Here is a 23,512-nt window from a genome sequence, read left to right as displayed (position 1 = left end):
GTAGGGGTGGGGTGGGGGTGGGGGTGGAGAGAGAAAAGCACACGTCCACCCACGAATGGAAACAAAGCACGCAAAATGAAGGGAGAGATCGTAGACAGCGGCCCGCAGCGGCTGTCAATCGCACCCGTCTTCTCACGAGGTGACAGAATAGCAGCGGCAGCAGCAACAACAGTTGTATAATAAGACAAGAAACAGGGGAATATGCAGTAGTCGAGCGGCCGTCTCACGCGTTGTCGTCGTCGCGCCCCTCTCCCTCCTCCTCCTCCTCCTCTTCCCTCTGTCTCCTCGGGCACGTACAAACACAATGAAGGGGAGCAAAGATGTCCTCTTTGCGTTCTTCTTCGTGAATGCGCAAGACCACTCTTTCAACGAGAGAGAAGTCCGCACCGACAAGAGGTGGCCGGTGGTGTGTGCGTGTGTGGGAGAGAGAAAGAAAGCACTAAGAGGCGAGGGGCAGCACTGATAGCCGTGCTGAGCGGCAGACACAACGACAACGCCCACGAACACGAAGGAGGCAGAGAAGAAGAAAGATGAAGTGTTGATGGATTATGAGCCACCGAAAAGACCGTGTGCGTACTACCTGTGGCTAAGCTTGTGCCCGTACGCGGGCGCCTCTCCGTGGCGGTGTGAACGAGATGCACGCGCTAACAGAAAGGGGAAGAGGACACGACGGGAGAGCGATATGTACTCCCCGAACACGTTCAGCACGAAGCAGGTGATGCACAAACAACAAAGACCCACAACTCTGGCAGCCTCAGCACACGGGTGAGCGTGCGGCTGCAGAGGAAACACACACACACACACACACACACACAGGGGTGGGGAGTCGACAAAGGCGGAAGAAAGGGCAAAGCATAAATTCGCGACAGGGGAAGACAGGAGGGCACTGAGGACGGCGATCAAGCAAGCGCGGCGGGCCAGCGTGGGTGGGTGGGTGTGTGAGGGGGGAGGGGGAGGGGCCCACGACGACACAACAAACAACGAGAAAATACGGGAAAACAACAATGAAAAGAACGAATGGACGCCTCCTTGTGCACACCTAGTGAGACGGAGAAACAGACGCGCACACAGACGAGCAGACATACAGATCTTCCCAGCTGTGTCACGGCTGCTATGGCGGCGAGTGCAAGAGAAGGAGAGCGGAGGGGTGGGGTGGGTGGTGTACACGAGACGAAGAAAGGAGGGAGGATGGGAAGAAGAGATCGGGGACGCGGGTACGATCAAATGGAAACTGGGGAATGTACATAGACGAAAAAGAAAGACACACGTACATGCGGGCGACTCCCGGTAAGGAGGACTGAGGGACTGATATATATATATATATATATATATATATATATATATATATATATATATATATATATATATATAAGGGTATATATTTATTTATATATCCAGGGCGGATGCACGGAGAGGTACTTTAGAGAAAGAGAAAAGGAGGAGGAGGAAGTCGGTATGCGTATGTGTGTATGTGTGTGGCAGAAGAGGGGGCAAGGAGGCCTTGATCGGCCCAGACAATACGCGAGTCTCTAAAACAGAGAAGGTATGCACACAGCAAACACACCTCCCTTCGTACACGCGCGCGCGCGCAAGGCAAGCAACAACAAGAAGGGAAGGGAGGCGGTCAACCGAACTGTGCACGACAAGAGGAGAGATTGGTGGCGGCGAGAAGGGCGCTCGAAAGACACGCACCCGCAAGAGCAGACGCACGTGACACAACAACAACAAGGAACGATGTGTGATCGCCAGCAAGGAGTGGTGGTGGTGGTCAGACAAGACGACAGAGAAAGGAAGAGAGCGGGGGAAAAGGGAAGGCGGTGACCGCGATGACGACAAAGGCATACTACTGATCAACAAAGGGAAATGATCTCGAGAAAACAACAACTAGAGAGAACAGAACACAAAGAAAAATGTTGGAAGCGAGAGTGCGGTAGTGGGGTGGGGTGAGATGTGCGAAGTTAAAGTGAAAGAAAAGACAGAGCAGGTGGGGAAAAGGGGTAATGAAGAACGGCAGTGGACGGGTGAGGGGTGATGGTGGTGGGAGTATGTCTTTAAGGAACCACAAGACGAAGCAGAAGAAAGCCAACAACAAGATGAACAGACACAGACACAGACACAGACACAGACACACACACGCACAATATATATATATATATATAGGGAAAGTTATGCAGAGAACTATGCGCACACACGGACGCTAAAGAGAGGAAACACCTTGTTGACGTACATATAGCGCTTTGACATACACGCACGCCACGCATATACCAACCAATGCAGGGGAGGATGATTGCGGGTGGTTGGAAAACCAGCAGAAATCGTTTCCGTCTTTTTTTGTCCTTGTCGTCGATGAATGATGACGAGGGAGCGAAGAGATGGGGGAGGAGGAGGGGGAGAAAAGGAGGTCCACAATCAGAGAGATAGGGAGAGAGATGAAAACACAGATGAAGACAAATTCTTTCACGAAGAGCAGCAGCACAGTACAGTACAGTACACACAGAGACAGGGAGAGGGAGAGGGAGAGCCCCAGAACAAAGAAATGCGAAACATAAAAAAAAAATGGAAAGGAGCAACGTTCAAACAACAACAAAGTGAAGAGAGGAGAGGCAGAGAACGGGGACAGGATGAGCGAAACGCAAAGCAGATCAACGCGCTTGCGGCACTGATGGTTAAGAGAGGGGGCGGTAGAGAAAGAAACAGTGATCACACTAGTGAAAGAGAAGAAGCAGCAAGTCTGAATACTTGTAACGAGCTAGTACGCGCCCGTGGTACTCAGAGGAACCTGTACAAGAAAAGACCAGAAAAGGAAAGGGAGGAAAGAGAGAGAAGGAGCAGCAGCGGCAGCAGCAACAGCGGAATCTGTAGGCCTCTATGGGTACACCCAGCACTCGAAGATGAACACACGCACTCAATCAACCACGACACAACATGAGCTAGATAGTAATAATTGGCTCAACGCCAGTTGAGAGGAAGACAGGCACCCCCCCCCCCCCCACACACACACACACCTCCCCCCCCACACAGACACACACCTGCGACGACGGCAACGCAGAATTTGTAAGAGTACGCAACGACTGTATATATATGTATATATGCGTGTATATATAGAGAGGGTGTGTGTGAGCGTGAGAGAGCAAAGTGGTGGTGGTGGTGGTAGTGGTGGGGCAGCTCGGGGAGGGGGAGAGGGATGGGGCGCGCACACACGACGGTGAAGACAGCTGAAAAGGGATTCAAAGCAACAGGCAACAACAGCGTGCGGGGGGCAGCAAACAAATGGAGGAGAGAAAGGAAAAGGTCCCCTGCCACACGTACGCAGAGAAGCGGTAGACTAGGTGGAAGGGCAGGTCGGTAGGTCGGAGGAGAAGAGGGCGACGTGCCGACGGCTTCCGCTGGGTGTGATTGTTTATGCCCTTCTTCTTGGCCTTCTTTTTTTTTTGCTGCGACGTTCGCTGCAGGAAACTTTGTTTTGTTACGCGTCGCTTTCGACGGCACACGTGTGCGGCAGACGTGGCGGAGGGCTCGAACTGAGCGCGCGCGGGAAGAAGAGGAGGGGGGGGGGAGAGAGAGGCGTAAGGCATACAGAGAGATGATCCGCACAGCTGGAGTACACACCGAAAAAGAAAAACGCCACGCACGCGCACGGCAGAGAAGTCGAGGCGAGAGAAGAAACAAAAAAGGAAACAAGCCTTCAAAGGGAAGAGAGGGAGAAGGAGAGACGGCGAGGAGGAAGCAAGGCAAAGCAGGAGACACTAAAGAAGCGGCCCACGGACAACAGGTGGAGATGAAAATAAAACGAGGGCAAAGAGGGGGAGAAGGAGGGGGGAGGGGCGGCGGCAGCAAGTAAAAGTACTCTATTTGTTTGTATTGCGCTCCAACACACACACCACAAACACAAACACACACACACACACACACACACACACACACAAGAGTAGCGGCTTCAAGTTGGACTCTGCGATCGCAAGTATATATATATATGTATATGTGTATGCGAGTATGATGATGGTAATGTGCGGGCGTATGTGCCCGTTTCGTGCGTGTCGTGCACGGATAAGCTGGAGCGCGGGGCCCAGAATGTGATGTTCAGCAGGCGAGTGAAGAAAAAACGCAGCTGGCCACCGGCAGCGCACGCGTCTCGGATTCCGTGCTGCGTCGGAAGGGGGTAGGGGGAGGGGCGAAGATATGCACAGAGAGGAAAAAGGTGTTGCTGCACCTTCTGTTTTTTTTTTTTCCTTTTTTTTTCGCCTTTAACGGCCGAGTTGGAGAGAGCGAGCGAGCGAGAAAGCACAGCTGTGTGCGCATGCACGTGTGCCGATCGAGAGAGAGAGAGAGTCGGGGCCGTATCCGGTGCTGCGAACGTGCGTGTGTGGCGGCCTCGTATTTTGCTTTTCCGTTTGCTGGTTCGGTCTTCGCTCGCAGCAGGCAGAAAAAGAGGCAAGGGGGAGGAGGAGTGGTGCGGATAAGGGATGCGCTTCGTTCCTGAGGCCGTGTGAGACGCTCCCGTGCTGCGTTTCTGTTTATCTCTTTGCTCCTGGGAAACCGACGTATACGCGTGCGTGCGTGTGTGTGCGTATTGGGGGGGGTGTGGGGGGGGGGCGGCCACGAAATAGATGAAAGAGAGAGAGAGAGAGTCAGAGGGCGACAGAGAAAGGGAGCAAGTGACTTACTCATGCGTGCACAAGTAGCGGCACCGTGTTTGCCTCGGTTGGAGGAGAAAGGGGGGAGGAAGGAAGGGGAACTTTGCCGAGAGCGGCTGGCACACATCCCCTCACGCCCTCCCCCCAGGCATACGCTCATCAGGCTCATCACCGGTTGTGCGTGGGTTCAACCATCTTCTTCTCACCGCCCCCATGTCTGGTAGAAGCTGAAGATGATCTTCAGCGCATGCGGGGGAGATACAGTTCGTTGTCTTTGGGAGGAGGGTCAGCCTGCCCTGGCGGGCGTTCCGCAATTTTAAAGCACAGGAGAACAAGCAAGAAGAAGCACGAGGGCACCCGGAATGCGTTCCTCTCTCACCCCGTGTTCTGTGCGGGGTTTTGTTCGCGTCGGTAGAGCTTAGCGATTACAGGCACGCGCCGACCCGCAGAGAGAGTGAAGTGCACGTGTGCACAAGAAAAACTGCATCCGTCGACACTCGTTACACATTGTCCGTCTCCCCGTCCTCCCGACCTCACCTGCCATGACGACGCACGAAGAGGTCGAGCGAGAGAGGGAAAGGAGTGGACAGTGGCGCATCAGATTAAGCGATCGGTTAGTTAGACGCAGTGGAGGCAACAACAACGAACACTAGAGGGCATAGCGCCACACCTGCAGCACACTACCTCTACCCCACGCAGGCATGCGTGAAAGCACACCCACACGCAGAAACCTCCGAAGGGAGACTACCTCACTGAGGCAGCCAGCTTCAGACGCTCGCCAAGGGTCAGCTTCTCAGCGCGGGACTTCTTACGAATGGCGTGCACTTGCTTGTCGTTGCGCAGGAAAACGTCGGTGTTCTGCCCTGAGACCTCGAACATCGTCACCTGCTTCGCCGCTGAACCGACGGCGCCCTTGACGGACTTTGCAGAGTCCCGCTCGGACATCTTCGCACTTACGGCTGCCTTCTGCTGCGGCGGAGCGCGGCGCTTCGTTCGGCCACTGCTCTGCACTCCGTGCAGATGGTGGCGTGCGTCCTCGTCCTTGTCCATTTCTGCAGCAGCAGCCGCCGTGGCGCTGCTCCTGCCGATTTGTCGCTGAGCAGCGCGATCACCGCCGTCCTCACAGCTTTCTGCATCGTCCTCCCCGCCAACGTCAGGGACGACGGAGAACATCTCCGCCTCGTAGCGCTCCCGACGTGCGGAGGCTTTGGCTCGCCGCTCGTCGATCGTCTGAAGCAGCTTTGCATACTCGGGATTGCGCCGGTCAAGAGCGAAGGAGGAGGCAGCGCCGCAAGCTGTACGGTCAAAGGCACGCGTAAATCGCGGATCCGCCTTCGCCGTCGCCAGTGCCGAGTTGCACGTCGCTGCCGCTGCGGCATCACCGCCAGCCTGCGCGTCGTCGGCGTCCTCGTCGTTCTCCTTGGATCGGTGGAAGCGACTGATGCGGTCCGCCCACCGCTTGGACTGCCGCTCCTTCGCCTTCGAGGCGACATAGTTGTTGAAGGCTGTGGGGTCCACTACGGCGCGCAGCTCACGGTACAGCCCGTTCTCGATAAAGGCGCCGTGCATGACAGGACGCACCTTGCCACCCGCAAGGTCCTCGGCGGCGATGCCCAGCGCGTTCATCTCGTCCTTGGAAATGAACGTGAAGTCGTCGTACACCGTCGTCGTCTCCTTCTCTTCCAGCTCCTCCGTCATCACCTCCAGAAAGGAGGCCCAGCGCGGGGCTGCGCCGAGTTGAGGGATAAAGTGCACCTGCACCCGCGGCACGTCGCAGCAGAGAGCGACCACACCGCTGTCGTCGCTCTCGTACGGCGCCACCATGTTGTGCTGACTCTTGAAGAGGGTGAAGTCAGTGATGTCCGCCGGGGCGTCGATTGTCGTGAAGTTGCTGCCGTCGTGCTTGTTCCACACCTTCAGCGAGCGGGTGTCGGCGGAGAGGACGAAGCTGGCCTCGCCAGTGGCGGTGCTCTTGCCATGGAAGAAGTATGTCTTCACAATGGGCAGGCTGTTCATGTGGTCCTTCACGAGCAGCGGCTTCTGCAGGCGGACGTCGTACAGCAGTACCTCGCCGCTCTCAAGACCGCATGTGAAGAGGAGGCCACCGCTCTCTTCTGTGGCGATGTGCCGAACCTCGCACGGCTCATCGATGCCGGAGCTGCTGCCGCTTCCGGCCACCTGCACGCGAGCCACAGCCGCGCCGACACGACTATCCCAGGCCTCGATCGCGCCGTCGCATCCAGCCGTCAGCACTACACCACTGACCGGGCCGTGCCGCCCGAACACCTCCACATGATTCACGCCGTCTGCGCTGCTCGTCTGGTAGCTCTCCACAAACGAGCCGGTTTCAAGGTTGATGCGGTGGACCTCCGGCGAGACGCCAGCAGACAAGAGATCCGCCTGGAACTGGTTGTACGCGAGGGAGCGCTGGAGATGTGGCACACGAACCCTGTCTATGATCGCAGAGGTGTGGTGAATGGTGATCTGCCGCCCTTCCCCGCGCAGCGCAAACTTGCGGTAGTCGGGTGAGAGGCACACACCAGAGAGAATGTTCATGTCCGCGTTGAAACTGAACTTCATGCTAAGGTCGTTCACGTCGAAACACTTGAGGCGGTACGGGTAGTCGCCGGCGGCGAAGAGATGCGTTCCATTGGCACAACGGAAGATGCAACGCGCGCAGTGCGGGAACTCGAGGTCGTGCAGTAGCTCCACGCGGTTCTCCTGCCCTGCCGAGGCCCGCTTGTTCTTGCGACGCTCACTGAGCCACTCAGGCAGCGACTTGCCAGCCGTGAGGTTGTACGTCTTCACCGTGTTGTGAAGAGAGACCTGCATGGCTCTCGATTAGCGTGCAGAGCTGTCCTTGCAGTTGTTTCTGTGTGTCTGTGTGTAAAGGTGATGGAGGCGCTGCTGAAAAGCTTGTGGCGATGACCCCTCTCTCTCCCCCTGAAGGAGCACGAAGACGAAGAGGGAAGAGAGATGAGCGGAGGAGAGCTTCCAAGCAAAAGCGGGGGCGAGAGGTGCAGCCGTGCTCAGTGACACGCAAACACTCCCAGACTGGACTGCGGTGCTGCGGGAGGAAGAGTGCGGGGGGGGGGGAAGGGGTAAGTGATCGGGAAGATATCGACTCCAAAGAGAAAGGGACGCACGCCGGCAGAGAGAGAGAGAGAGGTATAGGAAGAGCGAGATGCCAGCGCCATGTGGACTTGCTGGTGACGGCGCACTTTTACGCAGCCAAGGCCGAGGGTTGGGGGAGACACACAGGCACCAACACCGATGCAGAGCCGACGGAGCACGGAGACAACGGCACAGAGCCGACGCGCCTAGCATGAGGGATACTTGCCGTATGTCTGCGACGAAACTCGTTTTGTTCTGTTAGTCTCTCATAAGGAAGCAGTTGGCTATCACGAGGGTGTGCTGGGCAGTGCGCACTTACGCACGCGGCAGGCGGAGGGGAGTGGTCTTGGGTGTATGCATGCATCTCTCTCTCTGTGTGTGTGTGTGTGTCTTGCTGGGGCCCGCCATGGTCGCCACGCTGCCGGACATGAGGAGCGCAAAATGAAGCGAGAAACGCAACGATGCGATGCAGAGTGAGCCCCGCGCTCACACGTAGAACGTAAAGGCCGAAGGGGTGAGGGCGAGAGAAAGGCAAGCGAAGGTAGACCGTTGGGCTTGCACAGCCTGGGAAGGATAAGACTGGGGAAGGGTAGGACATCGTGAAAGGGGCAGTGAGGGGAGAGTGGAGGTGATGTGAACCATAGAATGCAGCCACCACGTCCTTGTCGTACAGATACGCGTTGGCGCGTGTGGTTGCAAGCAGCGACATACACGTGCGGAGAGCCGGAACAACAGCAACAAGCAAAGGCAAAGCGAGAGGGAGTCGATAGAGGTGGGGCAGAGGAGTGACAGTGAGAGGAGCGGGGTGGGGGGGGGGGCGGGATGACCCCCTTTCATCACTTTGCGATGCATGGCCTGGAGATCGGCTACAACTGGGTGTCATGATCACCGGGGACGAGGAACGTCCAAGCATGTGTGCATCAAGGGGGAGGGCGCAAAGCTGTCGTTTTCCATCCTCTCTCAACGCTCACATAGAACGCCAGAGTCCAGACGTGCGAATCGGCGCACTCGTCAGCTGCAAGAGAGGCGGTACACCTGAGGTTGCTCTTCGAAAACGACCATCGTTGAAGGTGAGGGGCGGGCGTGTGGGCGGGCGAGGAAGACGGAACCACGAACCCGAATCACTTTCTCTCTCAAGTGGCTCTGCCCTCCGTCGTTGACGGCATCGTTCGCTGTATCAGCTCTGACACCTGACGCGTGCGCCGGTATTCGCGGTGCCCGCGTTCGTATCTTTGTCGTTTCGCAGCCTCCTTTCTCTATTTTCCACGCGTATCCGCCTCCTAGTACTACTCTCGGTCTCTCGCTATATAGGAGCACTTCCGATGCCGTTGGTGGTGCCAGAGCGGCACGAGCAACGAAAAGTGAAGTCCCCCTCCCTCCCCTCGCCCATGAGAGGAAGACCACAAGAGCGCCTACATACATGCAGGCCTTTCGAGCCCTCCCCCCACCGTGGCCGTTTTCGAGGCTCCCGCCAGCGCCAGGATTGCGAGCAGATCGCTCGACGGCTTTACGATGACCTCTTCTCCTTGCGTCGCTGTTTTCTCTCTCTGCTCTCGCTTACCCTGCACACCATCTTCGCTTGTTCACAGTTGGCGGAGATGTGAAAGAAACGCACACAAAGAACGATGAGCGACAGCAACGACCAAAACAACGATCGCGTTCCCGATTGGCACACACAACAGGCAGCCGTGAAGAGCGCTATGACTTCACGCACAACACTGTCACGAAGAAATATGGCGCGCGTTGCGTGTATGGGGAGGCAGTGGTCTTGGTGGTGGGGTGGGCCGGACAGACTGACGGAGAGAAAACAGCGACGATCAAAAAAAAAAACAACAACTTGCTAAAATATGCACCTGAGAAAAATAGAACACACACATACACACACACACACACGGGTATGGCACCATACCCGTGTGTGTGTGTGTTCTGTTTCAGTGGGCGGAGAGCAAAGGGCGAACCTTACTAGAATAAGAGGGCCTGCGCCGAGATGGAGGCGCGGAGGCGAGAGGGAGAACGGACGGGATATCGGGCGGGGAGGAGGTAGAGGTCGCATGAATGCATGCGGAGAGAGGGTGAGGGGGGGGGGGCGCTCACCGACAGAGCTCTCTCTCGCACACACACACACACATGGATCCAGCACAAACCTCTCCTCGATTTATTTCTCTCTGCCCACTCTCCATTCAGCCCAGCCGTGCGCAGTGCTATCTAGACACCTTAGTCAACGTCTTCGGCGTGGGGCACCTCATCTGAGGGGGCACCGTCCTTCGGCCCAGCGCTTGGTGGGGCCTCCATGACACGCTTTTTGTAGAACTCCGACAAAATCGGGTGCGCGATGCCCTCGATCAGCTTCGTCTGCTCCATGTACTCCTCCTTGGTGGCCTCCCGGTTTTTCTCAAGCCAGCTCGAGGCAGCGTTGACGGCGTCCTGGATTTGCTGGCGGTCCCCCTGCGTGATTCCATTCTGCACATCCGGGTCGTCTAGGGTGGCGCGCATGGAGAAGGTGTAGTTTTCCAGCGTGTTGCGTGCCTCGACGCGCTCGCTGTTCATCCTGTCCTCCTCAGCAAACTTTTCGGCCTCCCGCACCATGCTCTCGATCTGCTCCTTGCTCAGACGGCCCGTGTCGTTCTGGATCGTGATGGCCTCCTTTCGACCACCCGACTCCTCGACGGCGCTCACGATGAGGATGCCGTCCGTGTTCACGTCGAACGTGACGTTGATGCGCGCCTTGCCGCGCGGCATGGGTGGGATGTCGGTCAGCGTGAAGGTGCCGAGGCACTGACACTGCGAAACCAGCGGACGCTCGCCTTCGTACACCTTGATCACCACGTTACGCTGATTATCGGCGTTGTTCGAGTATGTCTGCGTCTTTTGCACCGGCATCGTCGAGTTGCGCGGGATGAGCACGGACATGACACCGCCGGATGTCTCCACACCGAGCGAGAGCGGCGTCACGTCAAGCAGCAGCAGCCCGTCAGTCTTAGAGGAATGACCGCCGGCGAGAATGTGCGCCTGCACCGCCGCACCGTACGCAACGGCCTCATCGGGGTTGATGGAGCGGTTCAGCTCCTTGCCGCCGAAGAACTGCGAGACAATCTGCTGGATCTTTGGGATTCGGGTCGATCCGCCGACGAGGACGACGTCGTCCACGTCCTGCGGCTTCATATCCGCATCTGCCAGCACCTTTTTCACCGGCTCGAGGCACTTCTCAAACTGATCGCGGCACATCTCCTCGAAGCGCGCGCGCGTGATCTTCGAGAAGAAGTCATTGCCCTCGTACAGCGCGTCAATCTCGATGTTTGCCGTCGTGGAGCTGGACAGCGTGCGCTTCACGCGCTCGCACGCCGTGCGCAGACGGCGCGTGGCGCGGGCGTTGCCACGGCAGTCCTTGCCGCAGCGCATCTTGAGCTCAGTGGCGAAGTAGTCGACGAGACGGTTGTCGAAGTCCTCGCCGCCAAGGTGCGTGTCACCCGCGGTTGCCTTTACCTCGAACACGCCGGACTCGATCGTCAGCAGCGTCACATCGAACGTGCCGCCGCCAAGGTCGAAGATGAGCACATTCTTCTCCCCCTTGTCTCCCTTGCGGTCCATGCCGTACGCGATAGCGGCGGCGGTGGGCTCGTTGATGATGCGCAGCACGTTGAGGCCAGCGATGGAGCCGGCGTCCTTCGTTGCCTGGCGCTGCGAGTCGTTGAAGTACGCCGGGACGGTGATGACGGCGTCCTTGACGGTCGTGCCGAGGTAGGCCTCCGCCGTCTCCTTCATTTTCTGCAGCACCATAGCCGAGATCTCCTCTGGGAAAAAGGTCTTGGTCTGGTTCTGGTACTCGACGCTGATGACCGGCTTGCCGTCCTTGACGATCACCTTGAAGGGCCAGTGCTTCATGTCCGACTGAAGGTCAGGATCGTCGAACTTGCGGCCGATCATGCGCTTCGCGTCAAACACGGTGTTGCTCGGGTTCATGGCCACCTGGTTCTTCGCGGCATCGCCGATCAGGCGCTCTGTCTCGGTGAAGGCCACATAAGACGGCGTTGTGCGGTTACCCTGGTCGTTGGCAATGATGTCCACCTGCTCGTTCTTGAAGACGCCGACGCACGAGTACGTCGTGCCCAGGTCGATGCCGATGGCGTTGGTAGACGACATGATGGGCGCACACGGTATCCGCAGCACACTGGTTTAGAAAGAACAACGACGACGACAAACAAGCAAACAACGAGTGAGGGCCGGTCTACAAATACGTGTGATGGGGAGCGCCTAACGTAAGCTGCACAGCTCTCAGTGCGTGTCGGGTAGCCTTGAGCCTCCTGTATGCGAAGGCGACGTGCGTGCGCGTCCACCGCTGACCACGGATACCCTTGACTGCAACTCTACCGCGTTGAGAGAGGAGGGGAGACAGACAGAGAGGGAGTGTTCCACCGAAAACAAAACCAAAAATGAGACGTTGTTGATGCTAGAGAGGGATATATATATATATATATATATATGCGTGTATGTGTGTGTGTGTGTGTACGTGTGTGTGCTTAGGCGCGAACACGGCGAAGAGGATAGTGAGGGGTTTGCGTGTGTGTGTGTGTGTGTGTGTGTGTGTGTGTGCATGTGAGGAACGAGAAGGGCGGTGGAAAGTCGTCGTCGTTGTGCGACAGCAGGCAGGAAGGTGCGTGCCGAGACACGACGGTGGCAGTGCGCGGCCCACTGGCGCATGCCGTGTGGGGCTCGCAAGAGGCGAAAGGATAACAGAGAAAGCGCCCGAGAGCGAGCGTGTTCGGGGGGACTTCGTCGATCCTTCGCCCCCATCACAGGCGACGCGGGTGCCTCGATTGCTGCACGTCCCCGACGCACAGAGAACCAGACGAACGGGCCCTCGACGCGGAAGGGGCGAAGGGATGCCGTGAATATGTGCTGCCCTCAGATGGAAGCTCTTGCGAACACGGCACTGCCGCGAACGAAAAGTGTGGAGGTGCGCGCGCCTCGTCGCAGTTCTTGCAGCAGCATTACTCCAGGAAAAGAGTTCCCCAGAGGGTGTGCGCCTCACACTCCCTCATCCAACCGTCAGTGGCAGCGGCCATCACAGCAGCACCACCCGCGGCGACGCAAGCGCCGGCCCAACCCGTGCTTCGGAACTCTATGCGACGGACAGCTACGCGGCTTGCAGACATCGGTGACCCGGCCTTCGCGCCACCACCTACATCGATGCAAGCCTGGTGCACTTCTTGAACCGAGGGCACAGCAAACGGAACATCCGCCACGTTGTATGACACGCGGGCGCTGCTTGACACACGCACATCATCGTCAACCGCGCACACCGCCGCGCAGCAAGCACAAAGATGACCTCGCATCGCTTGTGCAGCAGCTGGTGCATAGCCACGGCGACACGGCGGTGGCTCATTGCCCGCTTTTGAGAGACTGCCGTCGTTCGGGGAGGCGAGCAGCCAGCTAGAGATCCACGCCGCCACCGTGCAGGTGGTGGGGACCGCCAACGCACCGGCGGCGACGGTCGCCGCCTCCGATACCGGTTCCGCGGTTGGCCGGGTACTATCGTGCGCCTCCACATCCCCGGTGCGCCGCTTCTTCGAAATACGGTCGTGCTCGGAGACGGGTGACGTGGCCGACAGGTGTGCGTTGTCGGACTCTTCGCCAGCGCGACCCGCGGCAGCGGCAGCATCAGCGGTGACAGCCGTGTGTGGCGCCGGTGACACGCACACGACGGTGCCGGCGTGATCGTCGCCTGCACTAGTGCCGAGGAGGCTTCCATCGAGCAACACGTACAGCGTCTCCGAAAGCCCCCGGTGCACCTGGTAGCAAGCGAGCCACAGGATGTCATGGTAGAGCGCCGCGTCCATCACCACCGGGACGGAAGTGTGGGCGAGGCCGCGCCGCAGCGGCTCATGGCCCTGCCCGTGTAGTGATGGCACACATACGCAGCACCGCAGTGGCTGTTGCGCGGCAGGCGGAACGTGTGTGGATGCGGCGACAATGTCGGTGCTTCCATCCGTCTTCTCCTCGTCTGCAGCTACAGAGCCAACCTGCACACTACAGCAGAGGCATCCGCCGCCGGTCTCCAAGATGCGCTCGATGGCGCGCACCCGCGATGATGTGCCGCAGCTCTCTGCATCCGTCACACTCACCTCGGTCGTTCGCGTCCCGCGTGCCGAAAACATATTCACTGCAGGAAAAGAAGACAAGAGAACAAAGCTGTTGCCCTCGAAGAGGCGCTGACGTGATCGGCTACCGGCGAACGGGTGTCCCGCGTCCTCACTTGCGACGCTGCCGCCTGCTGCCTGCTCCCGCATCTGCCGTTGCCGGCGACACTGCTGCACCAGCGCCCGCTGCAGCGGGAGCATGCTGTCGCTTTCCGGCGGGTACCCCGACGCCCGTACACGCGGCAGCACCTCCGCAGTCCACTCGTATGTAGGCAAGGCCTTGCGGAGGCGCGCCACGCAGAGTGCAGACGCCTTCATCGCCGCCGTAATCGGCGCCGCTACAGCCGTGGCTAGAGCCAGGTGCCGTTGCGGCTGCAGCTGCAGCGTGGGCCATGGATTCCGCATGAAACTGGTGGTGCTGTTCTTGTCGCTCCAGCAGCAGGCACCGTCGAGGACAGCGACGACACACTCCAGGAACCCCGGCTGCACCACCCAGCACCCGGCCGCCACCGCCACAAGGACACTTTCACGGAGGTTGATTTGGTGCGTCACCAGCACATCAGCGTCCTCGCAGCGAGCCACAAAGCGGAGAGGTGGTGCAGGCTGCGGGGCCGTGAGAGGTAGAGAGGGGTCGGAGGCAACATCAACGCTGCCGCAGTTGTCGCCCCGTTTCACGTGCGGCTCTGCGGTGCGCAGCCCTCCGCCGATATGCGGTGTCGGCTCCACCCCGTCGCGGCGACGCGCCAGGGCTTCGAGAGCCTCCTCGCATCGGCGCACTCGTGCTTCTCGGTGTGGCAAGTCATGCAACACATAGATGCGCAGGCACTCCCATGTGCACGATGTCGCCACCGTCGTGCTGGGAACAGTAGCGGCCGCGGTACCGGCGCCAAGGGTCGTCGGCTCCGTGCGCGACGGCGACGGTGCCGGCGCAGGTGAGGGCGAGGGACGACGTGACAGGCTCAGTGGCCGGTGCCGTGACCACGGAGAAAGCCCCTGCGCATTGCTGCCGGTGTGCGCACATTGCGCTGTGCATCGCTGTTCCTCCTCGGCCGCGTTTGCGACGATGTTCGCTCCTCCATAGACATCCGCCACCATCGTTGTCGACGGCGGCGACGGATACGGGGGCGAGGAGGGCCGTCGTGGCGCGCTACACGATCCGAGACGAGGGCGCACAGCCTTGCGCTCCAACGATGATGTCGACCCTGTTGCCGTGGGTGGCCTGGGAATGGGTAGACCAGGGGCTGTGTCAATCGCGTCTGGTGCAGGAGATACGCCTTTGGCGTCGTCTTCATGCTCCGCCTCTTCGCGATCGCCGGCCAGCAGAGGGGTAGCTGCGTCGTTGCCATGGCCTGAGCCAGCCGCGGTCTCTGCCGTCGCGGCAGAAGTCGACCCGTACGCCTCGGCTGTTGCCGCGATAAAGGTGGTGGGCACCAGCACATCGCCGCTCATGAGCTCCTTGTCTGCGCACGCTACCACCGCGATATCCTGTCGCTGCGGTTGCGAGTCAGGAATAACATCATGCACCCACGAGAAGGCTTCAGGTCCACTGTGATGTGGCCCACCCAGCGCCACCTGGACGCGCGTGTGGCTCGCGTCCTGCTGCCCTCCAACTGATCGGCTACGTTTGTGAACTTGGTGCTGCTGCGCAGTCCCAGCGGTCATTCCAATCGATCTCGGCTTCATCCCTTCGGCGAGCTCGTCCAGCGTTTGGGCGTCATGCGCACTCCCCGTGCAGCCACCGCCTTGAGGCTGTCGCTGCTTGGCATCTGCTTCTTCACAGCTGATGGCCGTGGCGCTGCTGACACCATCGGCCTTTGCTTCGACAGTGCCGCCGCGACTCAGCTCCGTGCTTCCGCCTAGCAAGTTCGGTAGGGTGGACAGCTGTGGAGGCGGCGCACTTGCATCCGGCGCACCAGATTCTACATCACAGAGGCCAGTGACAGCTTCTGCCAGTGGCCTCCACCTCTGCAAATCCGCCACAGAGCTATTCGTGCCGATGGCAACTTCTTCTGTACAGCGACGCTGCTTGTCGAGGCTTGAAAGGGCTGAGTTCTTGGTTGCTGATGAGGTGTAAGCAGCCGTTGCAGCAGCAGCGCCACGCAGTGTACGACGCCGTGGCGTTGAGAAGACATTGCTGGCACCTACCGCGGAACCCGTTGTCTCCGCTGCCGTCATCTGCAGCGTTGTTCCCGTCTTTGATGGCGTGAGCACCTGCGTGCACTGCGACGAAGATGAAGCGCCGGAGGTACCGCGCTCACGCATGCGCTCGCAGTGCGGGTGCGGTTCACAAGGGGTGAAGGTGACCTTTGGTGGGTGCGACTGCGAGGGAGTGTGCGACAGGAGCGGGCTGCGCAGCTGCTGCGGGGTACTGGCGTCGGGATCAGCGTGCGTGGCGATTGAGCGGTCGCGGCAGCGGTGCGCCGATGACGGCAGCGGCGTGGATCCGGGGGAAAAGAAGTTGAAGAGGTTGCCGAGGTGCTCCACGTAAGCTTCCGCGTCCTGCTGCTCGAGCAGCGAGCGGGTATTGTGCTGCGAAGTAGATGATGAGTAGCGACGGAGACGCTGACGGGGGTGGCCATGGTCGCCAGCAGACGGAGTGCCAGCGCTGCCAGCACGAAGAGTCATGGATTGCGAGGCGGAGTGGGGGCCGGACGGCGTCTGCGGACAAGGCGGAGGCAGCACCGGTGAGGAGAGAGGCTGTGGCGGCGGAGACTGTTGACGGTGCTGCGCGACGTTACGTGGCGATGGTGCGTCTCTGACGGGAGGCGTGCACGGCTCTCCGCCGCTGTCGCACCACGTCGTCGACGCACCGGAAACGCGCTGCAACACCGGTGTGCGACACTCGTTGGGCTCTTCCATCTCTGCACCGCCTCTGTCGAGCGGTGGGCCGTAGTCCAGCAGCCGAGGATGCGGCGGTATGTGTGGCGCCCCTGACTCCGACGCGCCACGTGGCGGGATTCGCATCCGCTTGCGATGCCGCTCAAGGTGCGGCACACGGCGAGTCGCGTGTGCCGTCAGAGCACCAGACGGCGCCGGATTGGCGGGAGAGGGCGCGGCTACATGGTCCCGGTGTTCGCTCAGGCGACAGTGGCTCGGCGATTGCCACGGCGGCGGCGGCCTTTGTGCCTGTGCAGCTCGTCGGTGCACCGCTGTGCGAGCGGCCTGGGCGGAGGCAAGCAGAGCCTTCTGCTTCTCCACCTGCACGAGCGCGAGAAGGTCGGCCGGTGGCGCGTACCCTGTTTCATCCACGAAAGCGCCCCATTCGACGCACGCTGCCAACCACTCGAGGCCCACCAACGACACCTCGTCGCGCGCGGCGCAGCTCGCAACGCTCTCGATGCTCTGCGTCGGCCAGTACGGAAAAGGTCTGCTACCGTCACTGCTGCTGACCACGGCATCCCTTTTACCCACCACGTCACTTGTGAACGCGTCGCCGAGAGTACCAGAGAGGATACCGCCCACGTCCACCGACACGACGTGCGTGACAGCCGACGGCGAGAAGGTATCGGCGACATGGCCGCCCAAGGCCTCGACCGCGTTGCGAAGCCCCAGAAGCAGCACGCGGAGCAGCGGCACCAGCGATGCATCGGGCGTGAGACAAGGCTCGATGGTGGCAGTCGTCGCCGGCGGAGAGGCTACGTCAACGCGCGACCAGCACCTCTCGCCCTCCGCAGCCGGCGGCGTGGGAAGCTTCCATAGCACCGATATACACACACCCACCGAGTCGGTTTTGCTGTAACGGCGCTCCAGCACCCAGCTTGAAAGGGTCGGCCTGTACGGTGGCGCCCTAGCTTGGCCAACACAGCCGCTGCCAGCGGCTACAGCACCAGCGTGCGGCCGTTGCCCCGCTTCGTCACCATTGCCTTCGGGCGTGATGCTTCCCGCGATGTCGAGACGTAGCCGAGTCTCCGTGTGCTGTGCCGTGGCTTTCTGCGAGGGTGCGCCACTGCCGCCTCGCTGCACGTGCTGGTGGTGAAAGAGACGCATGTCCGGCGCGCTGGGGATCGACATGTCAAATAGGAAGCAGCTGTGCGGGTTGAGGCAGTAGCCGACGGCGATGCATGCAAGCACGTAGTCCATCGTTACAGCAGGGAGGTAGCGGAGAGCGTGAAGGCGCTTGTAAGGTGACGCTGGCCCTACTGCGGCTCGGCCTGGCAAGCCCTTCTTGTGTCGGACGGTTGCATCAACAGCGCTAGCCATGCCGCTCTCATCTCCGGCAGCGCGCTGGAAGCTGTGCGGCAGCAGACACAGCACCGGCGCCTGCTGGCATAGATGCGACATCAGCTGCAGCTTTGCCGTGAGGCGGGCCACCTCCGCCGCATTCGCCTGCTCTGCGTCGGCGCTCGCGCACACGGCGCCGTGGCACTGAGAGGGCGTTTCGCTACGGGCCTGGCGGCTGGCCTGGTGTGCGGTCCACACGTCTCCCATCACACGACGCAGCTTTTGCCGCAGCTTTGCATACGCGACGCCCCGGCGCAGCGCACGCGCTAAGCGGCGGTGCGCTTCCTGATCCTGCTGCGCACCAGCGCTTGCAGCCGCCACTTCCACGGAAGGCTGCTGCGGCTGCTGCCAAAGTGTTTGCCAGTCGTGTGCCACTCGCTTCTCCACTCGGCCGCCGCCGTAGCGGATGAGGCCACGCACCACAGCCCAGTCTACGCGAGCGTACTCGCCTTCGACGCAGCAGAAATGGCACGCCGCGAGCACCTTGTCGCGTCCTTCACGGTAGACCTCGGCAGCGCCGGCACTCCCTTGTGCTTCGTCGCCGTCGCCCGTGACACGGAGGAGCGCGATGAGCTGAGTGAACCGACGCCCTGCCGTCTCCAAGGCTTCTTTGTAGGAGTGCTCCGCATCCTCCACGCCGAGGGTAGTCTTCTCCGCGTGCAGAGGCTGCTGAACACTAGAGGTTGTCGGTGCAGATACTGAAACCACAGATAGAGACGTCGCCGCTGTCAGCGAGTCGTCCTCCTCTACAGGTGCGCTGCTGGACGCCGGCTGCTTCGCAGGGTGGCCCAGAGCCGGCCGCGCACTGTAGTGCATCTCGCTGCCCTTTACCTGCTTGCGCGACTCCAAGCCAGCCGATGCAGCTCCTGCTGCGATGTCGTCGAGCCCCTGTGCCGCTGTGGGGGTGGCGTTGCTTGCCCACAAGGTGGCAGGTGCCTGCCGCACCCGTATGTAGTACTTGAGGTCTGCTATGTCCGGTAGTTGATCGGGCGAGAGCGGCGGGAGCGGGTGAAAGAGCGGCTGCCGTGCCAGTGCTGCACTCGCCTCGGACTCTGCCGCTACCGCAAGCCGCTCCTCTAGTAGCCCAACGAGCGTTTCTGGTGGTGTGGTGGCTGCCGTGCAACACGTGTCGGTGTAACATCCTTTGCTGTCAACAGTCCACGCATGCGCGGAACTCCGCTGCGCCGCCTCCGATTCCGCCGCGAGCTTCGCTGTTTCGCAGGCCTTTTGCGCCGCTGACGCCGCGTCCTCGAGCCACTGGAGCGGGGCCATACGGCTCCGCGGAATACCGCAGACGTCCGCCAGCGTCTGCGCCACCGCGGCGTCCATCTCCCAGTACCGTATGGTCACCGCGACACCATGGCCAGCGTGGTGGCCACAGTGACGATTCTCGCCGAAGCTCCAAGTTGAGAAGGCACTGCGGTGGCGTGCGGGTCGCTGCGGCCGCTGCTTCTTGCCCCCCTTCGTGCCTCTCTCGTCGTCGCCTGAATCGACGGCGGGGCGCATCGTGTACCGCTTCTTGGTGAGTAGGCGGCTCCCAAGAAGAACGATATCTGTGGCGGATGTTGGCACAGGAGAGCGCAGCAGCCGGCACTGTTCACACCATCGCACTGTCTTGCGCAGCTCCAGCTCGGTGCATCCGAGCACACATATGGTGAGGTACGGCGGATGCATGGCGAGCAGCGGCAAAGCTTGACGTGCCGTGGTGGCACCGCAAACTCTCGTGTCGCACGCATCGAGCTGCTGCGCGGATGCCAGGCCCAGTTCATCCGCTGCCACGCAGGACTCCACCAAATCGTGGGTGGCGGCTAGTAGTTCTCCGCTGTCCGCGAATGCCTGCGACAACGGTGCCACTCTGTCGTCAGGATGCATCACAGCGGTGTGCTGCGGTGCCGTATCCCGCGCAGGCAGCTGCGGCTGAAAACGCTCTGCGCTGCGATGCATGGCCCAGTACGAAGCAGTGCGTCGCCCAAGCACTCCTGCGTCCGCTCCATCGCGCTGCGCACATGCGACCGGCTCGTCGGTGCGGCTCGACTGGCGCGGTGGCGCGGGCTCACGGTGAAGAAGGGCGTTCGTTGTCCACCGAGGCGACGGGTCTACGGCAGCGATGCCCCAGCTGGCATCCGCCGTCGCCGTCAGCACCTCTTGGCCAGCATGACACCCCTGGGATGAGGAACGTGGAGGAAGTCCGGATCCGGTGGTTGCACTGTAGTAGTCCGGGAGGACAACCTGCTGTGTCGACGGCTCCTCCGCGCCTGCATTAGCGAGGTCCTCTACATCGGCTGTGTTCACCGTCAGCCTCTCCAAGCCAGCTTGTAAAGGCGGCGATGTGGTAGTCATAGCAGTCGTAGCCTTTGTTGTCGTGGGGGTGGTGCCGGTGAGATGGTCAGCCGCATTGATGGCGTCAGCCGAGCTGCTAACACCTGGGTACGCGTCCGCGCGCCGAGTCTGCTGCTCGTCGAGGGAGGACGCCAGTGCGCAGCTCAGCAGCTCCTCCCACGCATCCGGGTCGGAGACTGTCGACGCCGAGTCGGTGCAGGACGAGGAGGACTGCTTAGAGTCCCCCCGAAGGGCGATGCTGTTGAGTGGGGTGGGGGGCATTCTGCCCTCCTTGCCGTCATCTGCCACGCCTACGTCGCTCTGGAGAGCGCAGCCGGTTGTCGACGCGTCACCTCGGTCGGCGAAGACGGAGAGGATGCGCGTCCACTCAGAGCTTCCCCCAGCCGGTGAGCCCACACGACAGACGTCAAGAATTGCGTCGAAGTCGCTGCCGTCGAGCGCGTCCGCGTACTGGCGTTGGCCGTCCTCCGCGTCGCTGTCGCAGGGTCGGCGCGCCTTCGAGCTCGACGTGTACATCACCGCTGCTATGCCGCGCGTCCACGTCGGCGGCGGCAGGCGGTCCAGACGCAGCATTGTGAACAGCTTGACGCAGTCCACCACCGGGACATCGAGCTCCAGCGCAAAGCGCACCTTATCGGTCAGCCACGTTGCCTTGGGCGCGCCACCACGTCGGCCAGGTGGCGCCATTTCTGCACCTGAGTTTTCCATCAGCCCCGCGTCAGTGCGCTGCAGCGCTGCGTGACGTAGGTGCTGCCTAAAGCGTCTCTGTTCTGCATCACCTTCTCGGTCGGCACGGAGAAGCCGCTGAAGTGCCTGCACGCACTCCGCGCTAGTGAGCAGCACGTCGCACTTGCACGTGAGAGAGGGCTCTACCACCGCCCCGTGCGCGGTGCACACGCTGTCTATCGCCGCCTTCTCCGACGTTGTCAGCCCAGTGGTGGAAAAAGTGTACCCATACAGCCACGGCACGGCATACAGATCATGGAGGGCGGCAGAGGCAGCCCCGCTGGCGCCACAAGCACCACCGCTGGTGGGCAGCGCTGGGCATCCCATCGCCACCCACTTCGGCAGCACCACTGGTATTCCTTGACGAGCGGCGAGCAGCCGCTTCTTTGTGAACCCGCGCCGAGCCACCAAGACGTTTGTCGAGCTCGTCAGCTTCGCTTCGACTCGCACCCCTGGGAGCACGGAGACCAGCTGCTTGCACAGAGAGAGCGAGTCCGCACAAGGTGTCGCATCACCGCCTGCGACGTGCGCAAGGGGGTTGTCATACGCGTCGTTGCTCTCATCGCCGGTCTCTTGCCACTCATCCTCGTCACGGAAACCCGTGAAGGAGACAAGGCAGGTGGGACCTGCGCTCGCTGCGGCAGAGGAGAATGAAGAGAGGGGCTTGCCGCCTGCACGTGCTTCGCCACAGCTATGCAAGCGCTCCTGCAGCTCGCGAGTCGTCTTCGCATCCTCTTCTGTACCTCTGTTCTCCCCGTGATGATCTTCCGCGTCGCGGTTGCCGCGTCGCGGCCCACTCAGATCAGGCTGGTGACTCTTGCGCGTTTCCAGGTTCGGTTTCACGGCCGTGAGGGCCTTTGTGTGCGACGGGAGCGGTTGTGTGCGGTCAGCCATGGCCAGCTGCGAAGGAGCGAAGCGGGGAGGGGCGTGGGTGAGGGCCACAGCTGACAAATAACAATTCCGCAAGCGAATAGGTGATGCGGCTTGCAAGCGATGTCTGTGTGCAGTGATTAAATGAAGCTCGCGGAACGCTTGTGTGTGTGTGTGTGTGTGTGTGTGTGTGTGTGTGTGCCTGTGTGTCTGTGGGAGGGAGGGGCCGCAGTGCATGGAGAAAGAGGAGGATAAACACGAGGCCGTCGTGCTCTATGGGCGGTGATGGAGGCAATATACACAGTATAAATCGAAGCGTAGAAGTGTGTGCGCGTCGCGTCTATGCGCGCAATCGTGTACGCGGGGTTGCTTTCCTGTGCGTTGCTCTGCGTATGATGAGCATCTATGACCAGAAAGGCCCCACCTCCTAGAGAGGCCGACAGAGGTCGTCTGGTCGCGGCGCGCTTGTACGGGTGCGAGCTGGAGATGGGGGCGTTGTTCTGCCCCAAATGTGGAAGCTGAAGCAGGACACAGAGAGGGGGAGGGGAAGGGGAGGGAAAGAGGAGGGGGAGAGTTGACGATACGTCTTCAGCTGGCAGAGTAGCCTTGAACTGAGGTATATATGTGTGCGTGTGTATGTGCTTTCCTCACCGCTACCTGCAGCTGCTTTGTGCGCTTCTCTCGTTCATAAACCCACCCACACCGAGCGGGCGAGCAGAGGAAGAAGAGCTAGCATGTCCCTGCCGCTGTCTCTGTCTGCGTAAGGAGGAGCCCCGGGAGAAACGGGGCGGGGGTGGGCTGTTCGTCACACACGCACACTTGTCCTCACTGGGCCGAAAAAGCAACCATGCCCCGGGAGTGACCGCAGGATGTGCGGCTCGCTTTATCGCGCCTCCTTGCCCTCCCTTTTCGGCTGCGATGCAGGCCTCCTTTTCTCGTCATCACGATAGAATACGTCTGCAGCATCCATCCATGCGCACACGCTGTCCACCGCCTCTACTGCCTACGTTATCCCCCTTAGTTGTCGTGTAAGATGCACAGACACGGAGCAGCACAGCGATGCACCAGCACGCTCCCGCCCTTTTCCACTCCCTTCTCTCAAAGTATGTACATGTGAAACAAAGCGAAAAGACGTGAGGAAGGGAGAGGATGGCGGAGTTCGCCGCGCCATGTGCTCATGCGCGTGCGTGCGTGTCTGTAAGTGCCCCACTTCCATGAACACTAGACTCGGTCTGTCCTTTCTACATGCTCCTCGAGCTCGAGACTCGGCTGCGGATGAGGGAGGCAGGCACCAGCAAAGGCGTATCATGGCCGCACCACCACCACCACTGTGACCAAGCCGCTGATACAGATGCTCTGTCTCGAGCTGCGTCGCCCAGCACAGGTATAGGAGAATGGGCCATCGAAGAAAAAGCACGACCATAGTCGTTGCCTTACCGCCGGTGAAACGGCTGCTAGGCTGGGGGAGGG

General features: G+C 60.5%; 3 protein-coding genes across 3 annotated transcripts; all 3 read right to left on the bottom strand.

Annotated features, from left to right (window-relative positions):
- Positions 1-5,378: 5,378 nt before the first annotated feature.
- LMJF_26_1250 (conserved hypothetical protein) lies at positions 5,379-7,466 on the bottom strand (the record flags this gene model as incomplete). Its single annotated transcript, XM_001684077.1, has 1 exon — positions 5,379-7,466. One exon carries the CDS (start codon positions 7,464-7,466, stop codon positions 5,379-5,381), a length of 2,088 nt encoding a protein of 695 aa, XP_001684129.1.
- A 2,496-nt stretch (positions 7,467-9,962) lies between these two features.
- HSP70.4 (heat shock protein 70-related protein) lies at positions 9,963-11,888 on the bottom strand (the record flags this gene model as incomplete). The annotated part of the gene is made up of 1 exon (XM_001684076.1): positions 9,963-11,888. The coding sequence occupies one exon, from the start codon at positions 11,886-11,888 to the stop codon at positions 9,963-9,965; it is 1,926 nt and encodes a 641-aa protein (XP_001684128.1).
- An 848-nt stretch (positions 11,889-12,736) lies between these two features.
- On the bottom strand, positions 12,737-22,066 carry LMJF_26_1230 (conserved hypothetical protein; the record flags this gene model as incomplete). The annotated part of the gene is made up of 1 exon (XM_001684075.1): positions 12,737-22,066. The coding sequence occupies one exon, from the start codon at positions 22,064-22,066 to the stop codon at positions 12,737-12,739; it is 9,330 nt and encodes a 3,109-aa protein (XP_001684127.1).
- Positions 22,067-23,512: the final 1,446 nt, after the last annotated feature.

Source organism: Leishmania major, chromosome 26 (genome assembly GCF_000002725.2).
Source record: "Leishmania major strain Friedlin complete genome, chromosome 26".
Taxonomy (NCBI): Eukaryota; Euglenozoa; class Kinetoplastea; order Trypanosomatida; family Trypanosomatidae; genus Leishmania; species Leishmania major.
The sequence above is the reverse complement of the archived record's forward strand: the minus strand, read 5'-3'. Positions and strand labels throughout refer to the sequence as shown.